Here is a 20,979-nt window from a genome sequence, read left to right as displayed (position 1 = left end):
AGGCTACTTATAACCTCATTTAATGTAGAAGATACCTCTGAGGTACGATTCCTTTTTCTACTCAGTCTCAGATAAAACTCTTCCACCTTGTCCCCAGTGTGGACCAGGCAATGCCAGAGCCTGACTTCATCAGTGTCAGAATGCTTCCAGTGGAAGTATCTGTGGACACACATGAGCTTGATTGAAAATATCTGTGGTGTCAAGCAGATGTTACAATTTTTTTTCATGCTAATTGCATTAGTGCATCACTTAACATGTTTAAAGTTGTGCATCAAACAAATAGAGAAAACTATTCAAATATATCACTACTAATGCTAAAATAGATTTGATTTTAACTTTACATTATTTGTTCACACAAGCTTAGCTGAGAAGGTTTTAGTCATTTGCAATACTAAGATCAGAGAGGAAAACTTGGATTGATTTTAATCAATTATTCACTTTTTGTCAATCCAGAAAATAAAATGCATAAGAAATTGTTACTTATTGTTGAATTGCCATTTATATCATCTGATGTTCTGTACTGGAGGAAGATGCAATTATGTAGAATTGGAGTCTTCAGTTGTGACTGTGGTGCCTGTCTGAGTATTAGACATGAAATTGTCATATATTCATATGATTCATTGCTTATCCTTCAACATATATAGTTGAAGATGTCGACTTCAGAAAAATCTAATATCTGAACACATAATAATTGCAGCACTTTTCTTGAAATGCCAGGGTTTCAGGACTTAAAATTAGTTATAAATCATATCCTGTATTAATAATATGAAACATTTAGTTATTTAACGCTGGTAAATATGCTTCTTAATGCCATTTTCATTCAGCACATGCTCTTCTCTGTCTGCCTGTCTAGTCTTCATAAATGGGGACAGGTTCCCTTTGCTTTGACTGCGCTGGCGTAACACTGAGTGTCTGAAGAACAGTGGATTCATCCATGCGATGGGGGCTGTCATCCGCCTCCATGGAACGTGAGACCGTAGGGCTCCTTGCAGTGAAACACAACGTGCAGAATGTTGTTCTTATCTTTGAGAATATATGACAGATTGTTTGGTGTAGCAACAGATTGTCATTCTTATTATTACATAGTGCGTGTTTTTACTGGTGTGGCCATTCTGGTAATTTCCTATGTTGTTTGTGCTTGAGCCCTGCCATGGGGTTGTTTATCAGGATGTGCACCACAGGGTGCTGAAGTCCCTTATTTCTCACAGAACTAGTGAAACTTTTTAAGTTTCAGTATCTTATAAGCATGTTCATCTCTTGTTGATCATCTGCTTGCTTCTTACATTACTGTTATTCTTGCTTGGAGGGAAAGTCAAAAGAGATGATACCTGAACCTCAGCAAGGTGCAGAAGTCCAAACGAACAAAAGAAGAGGAGGTGTGAGGCTATATTGTTGCATTTACTTTATTAGTTTGTTTTGGATTAGATTCTTCAGGATATGTACCTACTTCTGTCATGTTTGGGATGCTTAGCGAAATAAGGAAGCAAAGAAAAAGCTTCATGGCCCATACCAAGTATCATGAAACTTCATGTAATGCAGCTGTCTGTGCCTGGTTCTAGTACAAAATTACTGAGTAAGGGACGATCAGAGCATTAGTTCCCTGGTATTGGACTGGAAACTTCTGTGAGCAATCAGAGAAAAGCTACAAAACTCTGCAAAGATGGAGAGTTTATGTTTTCTCCCCTCCAAAGCTTTGGCAGTGGGCCTGCTCTCGTCTAGTGCATCTCTGCTGGGTGTTACTGCAGAGAGGGAAGAAACACAACTTTTCCTTTTTTGCATCAGTAAGGCTGAGTCCTTACTTACTGGTGCCCTGTGTACAGATAGCCAAGCACAAAAAGGTGCATGAACTTTCCTATCTGTAAAATAATTTCTTTAGAAATGCAAAGAATTCGAGCCCTAGCAGTGTTTCTGATTAATACCTGCTTCAAATCTTTGAAACATTTGTTTTGTGACAAAAGATTAATCACAGTAGATTATCAGTTCTAAATGTCTTTGGTTTATTTTTTGTTGCTGAAAATTGCATGTATTTAAAAAACAATGAATATCTCTTCCTAGGAATGTACATACTGACTTCATCTGTCTTCTTGTATGAGCTTGCTACATGTTGCCAAGTCCTGTGGAATTATTTCCAGTCTGTTTGAATGTTTTTTTCCCGTTATTCAAGTATAAGCACGAGGTCAAATCAAAGCTGTGGTATGAAATGTGTTTTGCTGGGAAATGACCATGGTGAATTCGATGCTGTGCTGGTTACTTGCTGTATTTCAAGCTATATTTGATCTTGGGGGTGGAAGAGAAAACCACAGTGTGCAGGCTGGTGGCTGCTCCGTTGCTAATTCATTGGCAGTTTTGGGGAAAAAATATCTGCATTTTCTCTTTATTTTTTTAGGCCAGATATTAGCATGAAATATGGTTCTAACTATTTCAACAAGAGTTCAGTGTAAAATTTAATTCCTTGGAGTTTTGTGTATCATTCAGAGCCATAACTAAGTCTTTTAACTCCTGCAAATAATAATAAAGAGTAATAGGTAAAAAACCACTGCTCCTTTAAATCAGTATCACCAGTGACTCAGAATATCTATTGATTTTTTTTCTTCCTACCAGCAGTTTAGTTTAAGATTCAGCAGGTCCACTCTGAGAAAATTCTGCATAAAGCACTGCCAGATATTCTTGGGTTTAAAATTCTGTTTAAGAAATTTTAAATAATTAAAAGTAATCATATCTCTAACATGTTAAAACATCTATCTAAAAGGCTAGTACAATTCCCAGTTTATAGCTTTTTTATGTATTTTTGAGTGTATAATTACTGGAATGTATAAATTTATATATTTAATAAAAAATTTTTAGACAACACCTATGCAAATTTTAAAAGTCAGTTATATTCCCCCAGACATACTACTCTCTGAATATAACAGAATTGCAGCATGATTTTGAAAAAAACCCAAACAACCATGCTGTATTTTCCCTGCAGATAGTGTCTGTATCAACAAATCATCTGGACAAAATGATTATGGGCTGTTTGTCTTTACCCTTTGTAATGCACTAAGCAAATTTCAGTGCTTCATCCCCACGTGAACCACTTGCTAATTTGGTGTTTATACCATGTTTGTCAGTCCCTTTATTCATGCGTTTTTGTGAGGCCAATTCCAGATGTGCATCAGCTATTATTCCACCTGGAAGCCCAGTGGAAGGAAGGTAAAGGAAGGTAACCTGAGGCTCTGTGAAATCGTGAAAGCTGCAGAAAAATAAATGGGAAGGGCAGCCATCAGGGAGAAGAGCAAGATGCATGTGTAGAATAAAAGCTATTAATAAAAAGCTTTGCCTCCTGAGTCACCATGCTTCCCATACAAATTTCCATGTTGGCATGTGGCCACTGCTGTAATTATTTGCATTAAAAAGTAGTATCAGGAATGTAGTGTATTTTTAGCTCTCACTACAGCAGTAGAAACAAAAAAAAAAGGTTAACATTTTACTGTAAGCCAGTTTTCTAAAGACCATCTGAGATCTGTGAGATGTGTCTTTGTAATTTGGAAACCTTTGGCAAGAAATATCAAAGTACAACACAAATATCTCTGAAATTCCAGAGACTTACATTTGTAGCTGATATATGTGTTACTTGCTGTGTATAGATCTTTCTGAAGTGTTCTGCCATTTCACAAACAAGCTTAGATGATCCCTCTCCATTTTCACTTGGTTGGCTTTCATTCTGTTTCCTAAGCAGGCAGTAAGTTTTTCTTTGTTTTCAAGATTATGTGCCGGAGGACTTTACTTGTTAAATGTACCTTCACTTCCATTAGCCTTTGGAGGAAGGCCTCTGAGAAGTGTATTAGCTCTCTTACACATTTGGTTTTCAACTGGTTTGGAAATTGAGAGGTTAACATAAAAGAGCTGAAATGCATATCCTGCATGGGGAGTGAAAAATATTAAGAAATAAATTGCTAGTGTACTTTTGTGCAAAGAACGACTAATTTAAGGAAGCAGCACTGAATGGGGGTTTAAATTTCTTCTATTGTAATTTTAAAATGCCAGATCAGGAAGAGGCCTTGAACATGAGTGGTGTCTAAAGTCCATGGCTGACAAATCATCATTGAGGAGTTCTTTGGCTGTGTACCTGAAGAAATAGAGATATTGTTAATTTACATTGTAAAGAGTAATGGATATAAAGCCCAGTGCAAGCAGGATTAATCATGAAGATAGGTCACTGTTGAATGTCTGGCGCTGCCTGAAAACGTGACACCATCTGATGTATTTAAGTGTTGTTAGGACCCTGTGCTGTAGCTGTTATGAGAAGGACTCTGGAGCTACATTGCAAATCAAATAACTTAATCTGGTGCACATGAAGTTGGTGCAGTGGCCTTGGAGGGGAAGAGGGTGACAAGAATTCCCAGTTTGTCTCTAGGAGCCCCTGTCTCATGAAACAGAGCAGTATCAGTAAATGGGGTGAGCAGGAAATCTCCTTTATGGAGGAAAAATGGGGGGAGAAGTGATATGAAAAATAGCTAGAATACAGGAGAGGAAGAATTGGAAAACTCCCCAGATTAAACCAATCGGAACATGATGAACTGGAAAAAAATTAAAGAATTAGAGCCAAACTATGTAAAAATTAAAGCTAAAATATTTTAAAATTTAAAAAGTCATTGAGACCAAAAAGAAAAATATTAAGCAATAGAGAAGTAGAGAAAAATATAGATTTGTAGAAAAGACAGTGATTTAGTTTTGGTCTCTGCCTTTTGTGAAACATGAGTTTAGAAGATCTTTGGTAACCTGATCAAGAAAATCTTTAAAATCATTTAGTTAGATTGAAAGCCAAAAGATAAACTCTCGTGATAAGCAAAAAATGTTCACTGTTCATTTACCTTCCAATTGATTTTCCTTCTTCCTTTTGCAGACTTGTCTTTTTTCCTGTAGTTTTAACTACTCTTAAGCAATCATTGCCTCATATTCTAAATTTTTATGATATAAAGATTTGAGAGGAAGCAAGTTTATCTATGTATGAGAAAAAACTGCCCCCACCTACTGTCCAGCAATACCAGCTATGAGGGATGATTTTCTACCTTTCAAGTTGCTACAGCTAGAGAATTTATTTCTTTATTTAATACTTCCTTCAAATGTAACTTTTTTAGGTTGTTCAGGTGTTAACTCAGAAACATGCTGAATTTAAATTTTATCTTTTAGGGTGTAAATGATATCTTTACAAAAATAAATCAGCGATCTCAAACATTTACAGTTGTTTTTAAAGATCTGTCAGTTTTATAATTTGTATGTTTTACACTAGAAAACATGCAGTTATTATTTGCATTAATGTCACCATATTTTTGTTTGGAAAGAAGCAAGCATCACTGTGCATTTATTGGGCTGTGTTATACTATATTTAGTGGAAATTGACTCCTCTGCCTACAAGATGCACCTTTGGAAACAAAAGTGCTTCACTGATCAAAATCAGATCACATCAGATGTGCCATAAAGCCATTGTGTCTGAAAGGCCATTGTCCTGTGCTTTTCTAGAGCTTGGTTTCTTGCCTCTTCATTTCAAGTAGAAATTCTTGAGTGCTAAATCTGAATTAAATGGAACATTCCCTCTACATCAACATACAGAAGCTTTCAATTACATAGGGATGAGCTTGACAAGATATCCTCAACCAGTGACCTTCTGAGAGTCTTTCCCAAAGAGAATTGAAGGTCACCTATTGTTATCTGTGTGATAGAAAATTAATTGCATATTGATTTGAAGCTGGGTAGGTTTTTCTGTCTTCATGTCTTTATAATGCCCTTAAAACCATTATTTGCACTCTCTTACTGTATTGTAACGCCAAAGGAAAGGTCACAGAAATTTATGTTTTTACATTTCAATATCTAAGAGAAGATTGGTTATCGATTAGCAGAGGAAAAAAGCTTTTTTCATCCCTCAGCCGGGTAAGCTGTGAGATTCTGCATTCATTTGGGTTGGGTTTGATCTTTTTTAAGAGCAAGGGCTTTTTTTCAATCTGGGCATTAGGCTTTTGCAGTGAAATTTGCGTTCAAGGTTTGGTTTTAGTAACTTCTCTTCAGCTGTTTGATTTTTAGCATTTCAGTATCTTCTGCAGTTCAGTGTCCTTTAGCAAAAATAGAGTAGGAAGTACTTAATCCAGAAGAGTGCATCTGTTTTGCCTTATAGATTGTTTGCAGCTGACCCTTGATAATGGCTGGTTCATAATTGCAGATTTTTAGAATTGACTTTGAGTGTGTGCTTGTCTAAATTTTTTATTCTTGTTTTCTTTTTTGTAGATTACAGATAGAAGAATCTTCTAAACCTGTAAGGTTATCACAGCAGCTGGACAAAGCTGTAACCACAAACTATAAACCAGTGGCTAATCATCAGTATAATGTAAGTAGTTTTTAGTATTTTCCCTTCTTTTCTTCAGGAGGAATTTGGCTTAGGACTCCAGGACTGCTCTGCTGCTGTCCAGCAGGTCTTTTGCTCACATTTGGCCACTGTCTTTGTCAATGCTCTATGTCACCTGATTTCCTTGATTTTGTCTTCTGAGGATCTTCTTTGTGTCTCAAGACCAGTATCACCCTTGGGACTAAGGTCTGCCAGTCGTAACTGTCTTGTGTTATCTGATGGAGGGCAGACCACCTTCACCCAACCCTTTTTGGTGGCTTTATTACATTCTTCCTCTAATATTTTTTTAAATGTGATTTTGACATTTGTGGATGAAAGGCACTTCTGGCTTTGTGCTGTGAGATGTGGAAATGCTCTTTTGAGCCAAATAACTTATCATCTGCAGGAGGGTAAAGGACTTGAAAAGAGTCATTAGTATCCAGTCCTTTGGAGGAATTGGCAACAAGTAGAAAAGAGTAACAGCTGATAATTTTTCTCAGTTTCCTACCTTCACAGTACATGTTATTGGCATCATTGGCTTTGTCAATATTACACCCACACTGCTGTTCCAGATCGGTTGATGTACATATAAACTAACGTCCTTTTCCTTAAAGATACTCTTTGAGTATGTTGAATGTGAGGAACATTAAGTCATACTGAAAATGAATCACTGTGTTAGTCATTTAAACTTTTACACTTTTTATTAAGATTTTATTTACATAAAACAAGTGACAATATACTGGATGATATTTAAGCATTATTATGAAAGTCAGTCTATTGCCACAGAACCAGAAATAATAATTTCTCTCTCATGGGTCTGTTTTGTAGTAGTTACTGTTCAAAGTCTGCTCTGTATGTGGATGATCATACCAATATAACTGTTGCAGCTCAGGGAATGCCATTTAACCAAAACAGTCACACTCATGTGTCCTACTATGCAGATGCAGTTTTACATCAGTATATTGTTTTATGATGCTGCTGGTGTTCTTTAATTCTGGAATAAGCTTTGGTGGGGTACAGCTTCTCTTCCAGTGGGATGCTGTTCCATTTCCCTGACACCACCATAATTATGGCGTGACTACTTTCTACAAAATCTTTCTTTTCATTAAGTCTTTCATTAAGGTTCAGGTTAGATAGCTGAAAGGGTATATAACTGGGAGAAAAGGTCCATGAACTTCTAAAACTGCTTGGTTGAATTTTTCTGCTCTTCTCAAGCAGCAACCTGCTGCATTGAATGTAATCGTATGGGTGCTGTGTTGGAGACAGACTGAACTTTCACAAGAAAGAAATAAAAATGTACAATCTGTCATATATGTTAATGTAGTCATCATCTGGGCAGTTTCTGAGGGAAGAATGAGTATCTACTAAGTAAGACAGAAAGAGTTAATATTTGTTGAAGGAAAGAATATAAAATGGGACTTAAGTGTGGCTGCTTCATGTACCTATAAATGAACATACAGCAGGAAGGAGGAGGGAAATAAATTACATGTGGATGGGGAATAGCAATAGCTTCTTTGAATTCAAGGACTGGGAAAAGTGATTAGGTTATTTTTGCAAGAAATTATATTACACCTAATTTTTTTTTTTTTTAAGAAATTGAAATTCCATTACAATATATGCTAAGGTTGTAACTTAGCATTTCTTCTCTGAGGAAAAGACCTCCATTATATCTGTAAATATTAAATATGTTTACAAAGTTGCAAGGTTAATATTCTTGAATTCATATCCTGGAACCTTTCTGTGACTTAATTACTTTTCATAATACAGCAGAAAGGTTCTTCACTGGTTCTGGCTACCCCTTCAGAGGCTTCTTTGAGTGGTTTCTTTGTGGTCCTTTCTTCCCAATGTCCTGTACAATAGAGGTCCTGTACCCATGCTCCAGGAGACAAGAAAACCTTTAGGACTACTTTAAAGCGTCTTTAGGTGAAACTTCGGATTTATTCCAACTTCTCTATCACTTTTGTATTCGCTGTTTACCAAAGCAGTTACATCAGCTTCAGTATTAATGATACTTTCAAGAAGGCAATTTTGGCAGCTTTTCAGCAAGCTTAGCAACATACTGGGAAGGTAAACAAAGATAAATTGATTTCAGTATAAAGTCTTCTGGGGATAAACTCACAACTTCTATGCTAAACAGCTTGTTCTAAAATGGCCCTTCCTTGAAATCAAATAGTATTTGAAAGTTTTTTAAATTAAAAAACCACACAACTTTAAAGACATCTAAGACATCTAGTTTACAGTGTAGGTGCATTACATGATTATTAAAAAGTGCTCTAAGCCTACTACATAGAAGATCCAGTTTGCAAAGAAAACAGGAAGGAAAAAAGTGAAAGGCTGCATTGTAACTTGCTGTGAGCAGTGTATTCACAAGGCCAAAAAGAAGAAATCAGCAACATAAGACACCAGGCTTTTTTTTTTAAGCAATTCTTAATGTACTCTTCTATCAGAGGACAGTGGAAACTGTTGCAGAAGTTAGAGGAAAATGCTAGAGTATTGCTAATTAGAGAGCGGGCAACTGGGGCACCAGCAGCTAATAACTTTTCAATAAAGGGAGGGTTTGATATCCGGTTTTTTATGTGAGTTGATTTTATACATTGATGAATTAAGAGTACTAAAATAGTCACATGGAATTTTTAAAATAATTGTCTGTTGGACTTCCAGAAGGAGCAAATGTTTTGACATGCTATTGTTTAAAGGAAGGCCAGTGTCATAGATTTATGTTCCTCTTCTCGTGGCTGTGGTGCAGCAGTTCTGCTGTGGATCCTGGCAACCATGATGATGTACTGTCAGGCTGGTTTGCTATGTTGCACAGCTATTACTGTTTTGAAGATTTATTCTTCTTTAAGTGGACTGGCTAAAGAGTTAAATAATTACACTAAACTGTGTTACTGAATAAAAATCAATTGCATGATGGGTTTGTGTGGTGAGATTGTAGCTTTTATAAAACTGCATGGAGTTAGAAAAACAGACAAGTATTTAGTTGTGCACACTCAGTTTAAAGCAGAAGTAAGAGACTTCAAGCTACAGGTTGGGAACAATTGCTCTGCATCCAGTTTAATGATGTACATCCATTTCAGAATGTGAAGAAGGTAGTTGGCTGGCTGGAGACCTGGGAGCCACAGCAAAGGTGGCAATAGTCTTTAGCCACTGCGGTACAGCTACCAAGAGACAGGCTATTTTCACTCTGGGAGTAGGAGGGAGTTAGCTGGCAAGGATACATAGGAAAAAATGAATTGGGCCATAAAACCAATCTTTCTTCTTAAAAGTAAGATCTTTACTATCTAGTAGATTGGTGCATTTTCATTTCTAGGCTTTTCATCTGAAGGTCTTCCTTTTGAGAGTCAGATTTGAGCCATCAGGAGCAGAACGACTCCCATACAGAATTATCCCATTTACAGCCAGGCACGTGTCCCTTATTGATCACATGCATCTTTTCTGCTGTACATTGTGCCGCTATGGATTCACCCACGCAGTTTGCCTGAAAGCACTTGATGATTACATGACTTACACTACCTTCTGGATCACTTTTGTTGGTTCCAAGGAGCTGGCTGGTTTTCTGTTCCAGGGTGGTATTGGGGGTGGGTGGGGTGATGTGCTGGCAGGTGGCGTGGTTGGTGCTCTCTGGTGTCTGGGGTTTGTTTGGGGTGTGCTGGTCTGTGCTTCTGATGATGAATCAGAGGAAGTATTTTTGGAGGCGATAAAAGTTTCTGTGAAAACATATAGTCATCTGGTGCAGATTATAATGGTTAAGTAATTTTTGATGTACAGTTTGAAGTAGGATGATGTGTGGCTGCAAGGGGCCTCTGCCTGCTTAGAAGGTTTGGTTTTTTGGGACTAGTGCAACTTCATGTGCGCTACTCTGGCTTTTCCTGAAGAGAAACCATCCAGATCCTCAAAATGTGTCTTTGAAGATTGGTTGTATATTGATGGAGCTGATGCCTTGAGTGCTGCTTCTGGAGAAAATGAGGCAATGTCCAAGGGCCATTGGGAATATTCTTTGGGCAGGTGCCTGTTATGATTGCGGATGTAGCCGTGTTAGTCTGTGGATTTTCCCGAGCATGGCAGTTTGGAGGTTGTTTGACATCTGTCATTGTACCTCAGAAGCTGGTACCAACAGAGGTGGAATGAGAATACCATGTCAGTTTGGATTCCTGTATTTTTATTAGGGGGTTTTTCTGTGTTTGGGCACCTGCAGGCTCTATTTCTGCTGCCTTTTTTTTTTCTTTTTTCCCTGATTAAAACAGATACATCTGAGAAGTTTATTGTGCTGAGGACAGAATGCTTAGTTTACGTTCATAAAAGAATATTTAAATGTTCAAAAGAAAACTTTCCAGATGAAAAGCACTCAGTCATTGAACAATGTTTTGTTAAATAGAAAAGGTTTTTTGTAGCTTAATGGTCAGCACTGAGAATTATACAGCATTACATATGAATGTCTTTAAAACATGTTTTGTAACAGATTGAATATGAGAAGAAGAAGAAAGAAGATGGAAAAAGAGCTCGAGCTGATAAACAACAAGTGTTGGACATGCTTTTCTCAGCCTTTGAGAAACATCAGTATTACAACATTAAAGACCTGGTGGACATAACCAAACAGCCAGTGGTATGTACTGCAAGTCTTGTAAATACAACCATTTTCAGTAGTTACTACTGTGTGTATTTTACATATCTAGAAAATAGTTTAGTATATATTCCGTAGAAACTCCTCTCTAAATATGTTTTACAACAAACTGAAATCACCAAGTTTTAAGTTCAGCATTGTAGGACAGTATAGGATACCAAACTTTGTAATGAGTGTGCTTTTTCTTGACAGAGATGGTTTGAATAACCTAAATGGTCTCTTTTTTATTTAGGTTTGCTTTAATACTAGGAACCAAATTCTGTAATGCTCTCATGTCTCCCCTGCTACTCCTGTCCTCACTGAAGCCTAGTTCTCTTGGCAGCTGTGAGCTTGTGTTTGTCTATGGTCAGCCCTTCTCTGAGCTCCTGATCTTTATTTTGGCACAGGGGTTGCTTTTTTTCTGTATTTCATGGAATTTGTATTAAATGAAAGGATTGTGCATATTAGAAGCTCAGGCATTGTGAGCTCAGGCTCAATGCCTCCAAAATCACTGGATTTCCTTTATAAATAGGGTAATTTTTAGGTTAAGAGTTTAGGTGGTTGATATTTAGGATTTATTTGGGGGTTTCTTTTAAACAGTGTTTTGATACACAGACAAGAAAAGCAGCAAGACATCTGCATATGTGATGGTTTTGTTGTCTTGCAGTGTCTGTCAGCCTTTTCATGTATGAACCATAACTTCACAGTTCTTTCCCTTCTTTCTGTGTTCAAACTTTCCTTGAGCAGACCAGGCAAGAGTGGGAGGGTGACAGTGACGTGCAAAGGACCTTCAGTGTTCTTGATGTTTTTCACTGCCAACTTCAATATCTATCCTCAACCCAGCTGCAGATTTCAGAAGACTTAAGGGGACTTAATTGAGTCTAAATGGAGCAACAATGTCACAGGTTGTTAGAGCTAAGGCAGAAGAAAGAACAGTAACAGCTGGATTATGGAAAAATACTCTGTAAAAAAAAAAAAAGGGCCAGAAATGAAGATGCTTACTAGTTTTGCTCACTTCACATTTAGAATGAAGTGTATCTCTCTCAGAGCCTTTGTATAAATGAACAATCTGTTTGGTTAGAAGCTGCACGAAGATGTTGCCCAAGTAAAATCCATGTAGGCTCACTGTGTTCTAGTTCAAAGAAACTTGAAAGTTGAGTAACATATCCATGTCTTCCATTCATTTATCTCATGAGTCAGCTCCATAGCTCTGCGGCAGAGAAGGTGTGTGGGTCATGGGAGCTGAGAAGGAGGAAGGAATAGGAGGAAGGTATGGAGGAAGTGGCAAGAAAATTTTAAGTGGGTTTTATTTTTGGTAAGAGAAGTGTGGCAGTCACTATCTCGATCACTTTGAATGCAAGTCGGTACGGATTTATCTCATCTACCATGACATCAGCTTGCAGTAGTCACCCACGACTCCCACTTAAGCCACTGGAGAACTTGAAGTTACAAATAAACAAAGGTACTTTTCTTATGTAATGGTAAATATAAATAGTAAATTAAACCCTTGCTAAAGAATATGTTGCATGTTACACAAGAAGTTGCTGCCATCTTTATTTGTGTCATGAAATCGCAAAACAAGCCTTTTCTGAATGTAAATTACTGCTATATTAGGGAAACCTGGATTTATGTGTTTTTTACTCTAATGCAAAATAACAATTTGCAGTAATAGGCAAATCTTTTTGCCTACCCAGATGTAAGTACTGAATGCTCCCTGGAAATATTGCAGTAATTCCAGACTTGGGCTTCATGGCCGAGAGCATAATACTGTCTGTGAGGAATCAAATATTTGTGAAGAATGGAAGCAGGATGGAGCCAGTGGCCTAAGAACTGTATTTTTTTAAAAATTGAGTAGATTGTTTGGATTTTTTTCTTCTATTTTAGCTTTAAGTAGTGGTTATCCTAAATGCAACAGGGTTTGTTTCCCCCTTAAAGTTTCAGAAGAATTTTTAGAGCTTGTAAGTTAACTCCTCAAAAATTTTTATTCCATAATAACATTTCACTTTATATGGAAAAAATCATGAGGAAAAGTAGAACAGAGCAGAAGAGCTTTAAATATATGAACAGATCACCTACAGATGAGTTTCTGCCCTAGAATTACATGTACATAAACACACTGGATACCTTTCTGAGAAAAAATTTTGGCCCCCTGATTAGCAATCATCAGGCTCTAAAATTCAGTATTTGCCATCACTGGGAGTAGTGTGGGGTTTCTCTCCATGGTACAGTGTCAGAGCACTATAGTTCAAGATACATAGGCCAGCCTGGTGCAGTGCAGACCCAGGTGGGTTTCTGGAAGAATTTATCCTGCAGGAAAAATCATAGCATCCCCTGAACTCAGCTCTTCACGCCACTTGTTCTCAGGTACTGCACAGCACAGTGGGATTATCTATGTTTCATAATAGTCTAAAAACTCCAGCAGTTCAGTGTTGTCTGTGCACACACAGTGATGTTTTGAGATTAATGCTCTCAGCTGCCCTCCCTAACACCTCTCCTGCCTGGTTGCCCCCTGCAGCAGAGATGGGAAGTGGCAAATCCTCAGCTGCTGCAGTGCACGGTTGCAGCTTGAAGTGCTGTTATCTGAGTCACAGACCTTACCTTGCTGTTCCGTTTGGGCTGGTTTTGTTCCATTTTGTTACACTCTTGGAAGTTTTGCCCTGAGAGAAGCAGAACTGCCTGGGTAATTAGGTCTGAAAAGTAGTTAAAATTAAAAAAATAGCCTTCGTGTAGCAGGGTGGGTGAGTTTGGATGGGTGCTGTGGAAAGTTCAGCCATACTGGTTTTGCTCTGCCCGAGCCCAGCAGCAGTATCACACCCTGTGACCCAGCTTCTCAGGCAGACTGATCTGCCAGCTCGAGAACTGCACATCAGTGTACCTCATGGCACTGAGTGCAATTATGGGGGATTTTTTCCAGTTCTCTGTCCATGTGATCTAGAGCAGAATTTAACCTTGCAGCCAGGTGTTTCTCCTACCCACTCTGCCTTGCTCTGAAGTGTCTGTCGGTGACACTGCCTCGTGTGCAGGGATTGCAAAGCAGGCAGTGGGTATGCAGGGGTGCCCATGCAGAACCTGCACACACCCATGCAGAAATGGCTGTTCCACCTGCTCCCAGTGCCTTTTACTTTTGCGTGTAGCTGCCGTAGCGAGCCTGTGTCCCGGGTACCTGAGGGCAATAATGACGGCATCTCTGCAACAGATGAGGTGTGCGAGGGGACGTCGGTGATCTCCTGCTGCCACCTGCTGGGGTTTGCATCCTGCGCCTCAGAAAGCTGAGGAGCCATCCCTGCACAGTGAACTCCCTGCTCCTGTGCCCAGCTGCTCTGCTCAAAGGAAACACCCTGGAAGACCCTAAGAAGCTGGTTCATATGCACATCCCTGACAGTCACCTTTCTTATGTGTTGGGTTGCTTTGCATACTTTTGATGTGTACCTGGAGAGGGAGAGTAAGGATAAGTTTTACTAAAATTCACTTATTTTACTGAGAACATATTTTTTGTTCATGTATTTTCTAGCTTTTCCATTTAGCAAAGAGGGAAGGAATGTAAGGAACACATAGACAATCAGCCTTTCTTATTTTCCTGTGTCTTCCTGTGTCTTATTTGTTGGTTTTAACTGCTTGGAGTACGTTGATATTTAGTGGAACTGCAGATGCAGAAAATACAAGCATTCCAACAACTCCAGTTCAGTATAAGCACTCCAACAGAATTAAATTGTTCAAACTCGAGCAATTACGAATTTAATTCGTAATTATTAAACTGTGTGGATTCTTAAACTGTGGTGTGTAGTTGCCATGACAATCCACTCATCTCAGTCCCAATTAATAATTAAACAAACAAGCAGGCTCTTGTGACTCTTAAGAAAATTACTGGTGTTTATTATAAAGAGTGAAGGAGGGCAATATCAGTGAGTTGTGTTTTGTCAAAGATTATTATACTACTGGCATAATAGCTCTACTTGTTTTGGGTTTTTTCTTTCTCTTCCAAGCCTTAATATTTTCTCAGACATACACTCAGCTCTCCTCTAAAAATGAGGCCATAATAAAATGCTTAAAGCTTTGCAAAATGGCATGAAAACCAACAGCTTGAGGCTTTGACAAAGTCTGAATAAGGCAAGGATTTTCAAGATAATCCCAGCCTAAGCAGGAAGAAAGGTCAAGAGCTTTTAGCTCAATTGGAGGAATTCCAGCAGGAGGAAGATGTGTGACATAATAGTTCCCAAGAGGTGCTGGTGACTTCATTTCAGCAGCCCCTGGAGTACTTGCTTCTCAGAGGGACTGCCTGGGAGCCATCACCTCTGGGGCTCGGTGCTCCCTGCTGCATCCCTGGGGCTTGCACTAATCCCTGCTAGTGCCTGAGGGTTGAAGTCTATCCCGGAGTCCTTCCCACACCAGTTAGTGCCCATCAGCCAGCCAGGCTGTCTGCCCCTTAGGAACTGAGTCCATGCAGTTGAGCAGGTGTGCAGGAACTGTGGCAATTGCCTGCCTGTTTAATTTGAACTTTGTTTCCTTTCAGATATACTTGAAAGAAATTTTGAGAGAAATAGGCATCTACAATGTGAAGGGGACCCACAAAAACACATGGGAGCTGAAGCCGGAATACAGACATTACCAAGGAGAAGAAAAGAGTGATTAACTAAAATATTTATGATGAAAGAGTGATTGCACTGGGGGATCTGTGGTATTTACAGACAGGACTGAGCACAGTGCAATTCTGCAAGGATAAAGATAAATTAAAGGAGCTGATACTTTGTAATTTTCTGTAGCTTTTTTCCCCCAAGGAATATTTCTTGTATGTTTCTATATATGCTTTGTCTTTTGACAGGAAAAGTTTATAGAATAAACTTGTATTAGATTTATCTTTATTAGAAAACTTCTGAGTTCTCCTCTTACTTTTTCTTGGTAGCTTTGTGGCTTTTCCAAGTCTCGATAACTTTGATGGAAAATGTGTCTTAGAGGAAACCATAACTTTGTGGGTTTGCGTTCCAGTGTAACCAGGTTAATACCCTTGGTTCTGCTGGCATCTTTCAGGGCCTTGTCTGGAAGCCTGCAAATGTGCACAACTCTTTGTGCACGGTTTGTGTGGAATGGACATGACGCCCCTCCTAGTATCAGGCTTTAGGAAGAGCAGCCACAACCATGGTGCTCATCACAATCCTTAGACTCCCTGGGAACAAACCAATGCAGCTAAAAATTCATAGTCAGTGGGAAGATGTCAGTCCCCTCCATGTGATTACTGAGAAAAAAATGTCAGGTACAGCAAGGAACAGTTTTCTGTTTTGTTTGGTTTTTATGCTGATACCTGTGTTCTGTTTAAGCATATCAATAAAAGTATTATTTTAATTTGTACCACACAATATTGACTTGAACACGCTGTGATTTAGGTGGCATAAGTCTGAAGTGTTTTTTCAAAGCATGTTTTTATTGCTGGCTTTGCCACTGGGTTCCTCTGTGGTTTGGGGAAGATTGCTAAATGTGTCTGTGTCTCTGTTCCCCCATTTTTGAAATGCACACTGCAAGGGTTATTCCTTCAACATCCTTTTTAGGAGGGAGCAGGGAAGGGACTAGTTAATTATATTCTCAAAGCTTTTATGTTAAAGAAAGAGCAAAAAACACAGAGTGGGGATAACCTCATTATTATACCTGTAGATTAAGCAGGTGAGGTTTGATAGCTCAGCTTTCACATTCTCTCATGGTGTATGCATGAGAGAATGCATACTCTCACACTCCTTCAGGTGTATGCATCATTTCTGCTCACCCTAATGACACAGGAGGTCTGTGTGAGAAGCAAACATTCCATTATTGGTCCACTTGGAAGCAATGAAAGGCTTGGGAGTGGTCAAGTGCTTTCAGAGGTTTGTAAAACAACTCTTATACATAAGTCACACAATTTTGCTCAGTTAATTTTTTTCTAGAGTTGTTTGTGTATCTCTCTACAGTTACACTTGGGGCTAGTGCTCAGCGTCCTGTGGCATTAAGTGCCCAGTTCCCAGGAGAGGGACTGCTGAGGGTTTTGAAGAGCAGATCACATTCCAGGGGGATGTGTGCTTTCATAAATACTGCCACTGACTCGTGTCTCCTCAGGCTCTACAGCAGGACCCAGCTGGCAGATGGCTGCAGGAGCCATCTGAGGATGCTGAGAGGAATGCAGGAAGTCAGCCTTTGTGTCTTGCTGTGGAACACCGTGTGCTCCCGGGCAGTAGCCAGGGCCTGCTCACACTGCTGTCCTCATCGTACTGCTCGAGTCCTCTGTGGACTTGTGTTCAGGGATGTGTAGGATGAGAGCTCTTGCCTTTGATGAGCTGGGCTCTTCTGTGGGATGCGTGTTCTGTTTCAGCGGGTGAAGCTGAAGCACCCAGAAAGTCTAGGTAAGCTTCTCCCTTGTATTCCCCCTCATATGGTCCTCTAAAACCATGCAGAGGGATGCTATGCAATCCTGATTAAGTAGTGGTGTAATTCCTTACCACAGGTAAAAATGACTGTGACATTCCAGAGGGAAATGGTTACCTTGAGTGGAATCCCCAGTAGGATTAGTTTAGCAGGAAAGTTTTGGATCTGCTTGTATTTCTGATTTTATGTGAGCTGCTTCAGTTTGTCTTCAGTCGAGAGGGACATAGTCAGCATGAAATGCCTGAACATGTAACGAGGTATTTTATTGATCTGCAGAGTGCCTTTGGACAGGGTGAATAAGCTCTGCTCAGGAGTAATGCAAAGTGTGCAGAGCACTCCGTTTTTTATGGGGTTTATGGTCTTTGCAAAGGGCTGATTTTTTTTATGGGTATCATTAAAACATGCAGAGTGCTAGAAGTAAACAGAAAGAAGAAGCAGTGGCATTTTTAACCAGCGAGCAACTAGAAAAGCTGAGGAATGCCAAGGTGTACTGGTTTGCTTTCAGCCTTCTGTGAAGTAACACTAGTTAAAAATAATGAGGAGCAGGAAACACCATTTCAAAAATGGAAATGCTGTATCAGAGTAAACTAAGAAAAGATAACCAGTGGAGAGTCCAGAAGCCAGATAGCTTGTGAGCTACTTTTTTACCTGCTTTCTGCATGATTTTGAAGTTTTTCTAGCATGTTAGGGTGTCATTGGAATTTTAGCTTCAAAAGCTGCCACAAAATCCAAGTGGCATGAGAGTAGGTAACAATGAGCCTGATCTAGAGCATGAAAGATGCTCTCCTGTCTGGCAGCAGGACCTGTGCCGTGCATTCAAGGGCTCTGCTAGCTCCTGCCTGGTGAAGCACATGGTAAAGATGAAGGTGGAGTTTTTAGGTGCCCTTAGCAGGTCAACATCCAACCTGCAGCTAAGCCATGGGATCTTACAGTACAAACCATTGTAGACAGAAGCAGCAAGATAAACATGCTGCTATGAGCCCCATATTGTACCTTCTGCAGTAACCCAGGGCACTGCAGGACTAGTCTGAATTCATGCAAGGCTGGGATAATGACTGAGCATTTGGGAGAACCTCGTTTGGATCCATCGCTTAATAACCAGCAAAACCTCTCCATCTCTGCTGTGCTTACCCGACGTCCTTACACAAGTGCTGTTGGCAGGATTTCCATCTGCCAGAAGAGAGAAGGAGGCTCGGAGGCGTTCAGGTCTTATTCCCTGGCCCCCACATTTGGATTAATTTAAACTCTGGACGTGCAGCAGTGATGAACATTCCCTGCTGATCTTCCCATTTGCTGCTGTCTCTGCTCGACGCTCAACTCCGCTCATGCAGATGTTCTTGAATATTAGCGGTGACAACGCTGCTTGGCAAGTGGGTCCCACAGGCATGAGCAGAAGTTTCTGTGTGCTGAATGCCATTAAGTGAGATTAAAAGCACATCCACTCTCCAGCCTTGCTTGACCCGAATGACCAGTTTGAGTCATTGGAAATTTCATACACAGTAAGCTCAGCAGGGACCTGAGCAGACACAAGGTGACAGCCACCCCTTTAGAGATCCCCTGCTCACTCAACCTCCTTTCTCTTTTGCCCAACCCCAGAGAAATTCTCCTCCAGAGAAGGAGACTCAAAGTAAAACTCGTATGTTAAGAAAGAACAGTTTAATAACTGAAAATTAGCAAAATGTAGTAATAATGGTAAAAAATATAGAAATTTTAATAAAAAGGGAAAAACAAGTGATGGACAATACAAGTGCTCATCACCCTCTGACTGATGGCAGACTCCCCCCTTATGAGTAAGTCCCCCCCGGTTATATACTGGGCATGGCATTCTGGAATATCCCTGGTGAGTCCAGGTTCTCTGTCCTAGCTGTGCTCTCCCTGCCCTGTTTCTTTTGTATCCCTTCTCGCTGGCAGCACTTGAGACAACAGAAAAATGTCCTTGACTTAGGGTAAACACGACATAGCAGAAAAACAACATCAGTGTGTTACCAACACCGCTCAGATTCTGAATCCAAAACACAGCACTGCAACAGCTACCAAGAAGAAATAAACTCAGAAATGAGCACAGCTGAAAATCAGGACACGGGGGACTGGCATGGCACATGCTGCTGGGGGCAGCTGCAGCTGGTGGGCGAAGAGCCGAGTTGACTCCCTGAAACACCTTTTTGTGGGCAGCGTGAGGGAGCACCAGCAGCTGCAGGCAGTTCTGTGGCTGCAGCAACCACACAGCTGCAGGGACAGCGAAATCATCCCTCCCTACTGCCACAGGAGGGGCCCAGGGCACCCAGCTCGGGTGCAGACACAGCTGTAGGTAGAGCAGCTGAACTTCAGCCCTTGAACCAGACTAGCAACAGTGGGGGGTTATTAGCTGAGGACAGGAGTACCCAGCTTTACATGGCCATTTTTCAACCACTCTGTTAGAAATAATTTGGGAAGCTGATCTTTAAAAAACTTTCTCAACGTCTATGTTCATGGACATTCCCTATTAAAAAAAACCAAAACAGCTGGACTGCTTTGTGCCAGCAACATCTGCACCTCGCTGAGAATAGGAAAAAAGAGGTTTGCTCTCCGAAATGCCAGCAGTGCTTCCCTCCTGCTGCTGGTTACAGATGGGGAGGTGAATCCCAGCTGTTAGCTCCCAGGTTAAAGTGTGGGCTGCAGAGAAACAATGGTTCAGCATTTTATCAGTGTCCAGCTGCTACCACATTGGCAATACTGCCATCACACAACCAAAATGTTCTTAAAAAGGTCTTCAAAGGTCTTTGGATCCCTTCTGCCTGAGGTGGAAGGTGATGAATGCAGCTCTAGTGGATTAAAATGCCCAGCAGCCATGTGCATCCTCAACATCCCACCCACTCCTGCAGAACACACTGGCAGGGTTGCCAGCATTTGCTGGCACCCAAAAAAAGCTCCCTCAAGCCACCAGCCCTGGCCACAGGCACTTGGCTGTGATCTTTGCACAACAGCTTCCAGCTGCAGCTTCAACCAAAAGACAGCAAGACACAGGGACTGCAAACCAGCAATATTGTGCTCTTGTGAATGGATTTCGTACTGTTTAGGGCAAAAACTTCCAGGCTTGGCTAAGGTTTTTTCCTCCTATGAAGACATTTATCCCTGAGCTAATGAACGTGGTGTTTAACTGCTGCTCTCCCACTGCCAGCTACAGTGACAAAGATTTCCTGGTCCAGAGCAAAGCATCTCAGCTTACAATGGCAGCGACACCCCAGAGAAATGGCTACAGACCTAAAGCACAGATGGAGGTTCACAGGAGCAGAGAGGCATCCTGTCTGCTCCAAGTGAGCAGCAGAGTATGAGGAAGCAGAAGTATCTTGATGTGGATACTATTGCTTTTTAATGAAAGCATCCTCCCTGAACCACTGCCCACTGCCAGGATTGAAGTGGGCTGACCTGTGCCAGCTCAACAGCCAGAGACTTGTCTAGGGAAGTAAGCAAATTGCAGTTTTTCCATTTTTTTCCAAATTAAAATAAAAATTTAAAAATCAGTCTTATTTTATTTGGTAATAACCATGTCCTGTGCTTATTGTAACTGCCTTCTGGCTGTGAGCTAAACTCAGTTAAAAAATAAATTCACAAAAAAAGCCCCCAACACCAATCAGATCCAACTGTGTTTCCTACACAC

General features: G+C 40.2%; 1 protein-coding gene across 1 annotated transcript in view; it reads left to right on the top strand.

Moving 5' to 3' along the window:
- The window catches only part of GTF2F2 (general transcription factor IIF subunit 2), a 79,035-nt gene extending 62,726 nt beyond the window's left edge, over positions 1 to 16,309 (top strand). The window contains exons 7-9 of the mRNA XM_041466979.1: positions 6,262 to 6,361; positions 10,818 to 10,961; positions 15,469 to 16,309. Coding sequence (XP_041322913.1) covers positions 6,262 to 6,361; positions 10,818 to 10,961; positions 15,469 to 15,588 — 364 coding nt within the window. The 3' untranslated portion in view covers positions 15,589 to 16,309. The remainder of the gene's footprint in view (positions 1 to 6,261; positions 6,362 to 10,817; positions 10,962 to 15,468) is intronic.
- Positions 16,310 to 20,979: the final 4,670 nt, after the last annotated feature.

This window comes from Pyrgilauda ruficollis, unplaced genomic scaffold (assembly GCF_017590135.1).
Source record: "Pyrgilauda ruficollis isolate IOZ18807 unplaced genomic scaffold, ASM1759013v1 scaffold20, whole genome shotgun sequence".
NCBI lineage: Eukaryota > Metazoa > Chordata > Aves > Passeriformes > Passeridae > Pyrgilauda > Pyrgilauda ruficollis.
The sequence above is the reverse complement of the archived record's forward strand: the minus strand, read 5'-3'. Positions and strand labels throughout refer to the sequence as shown.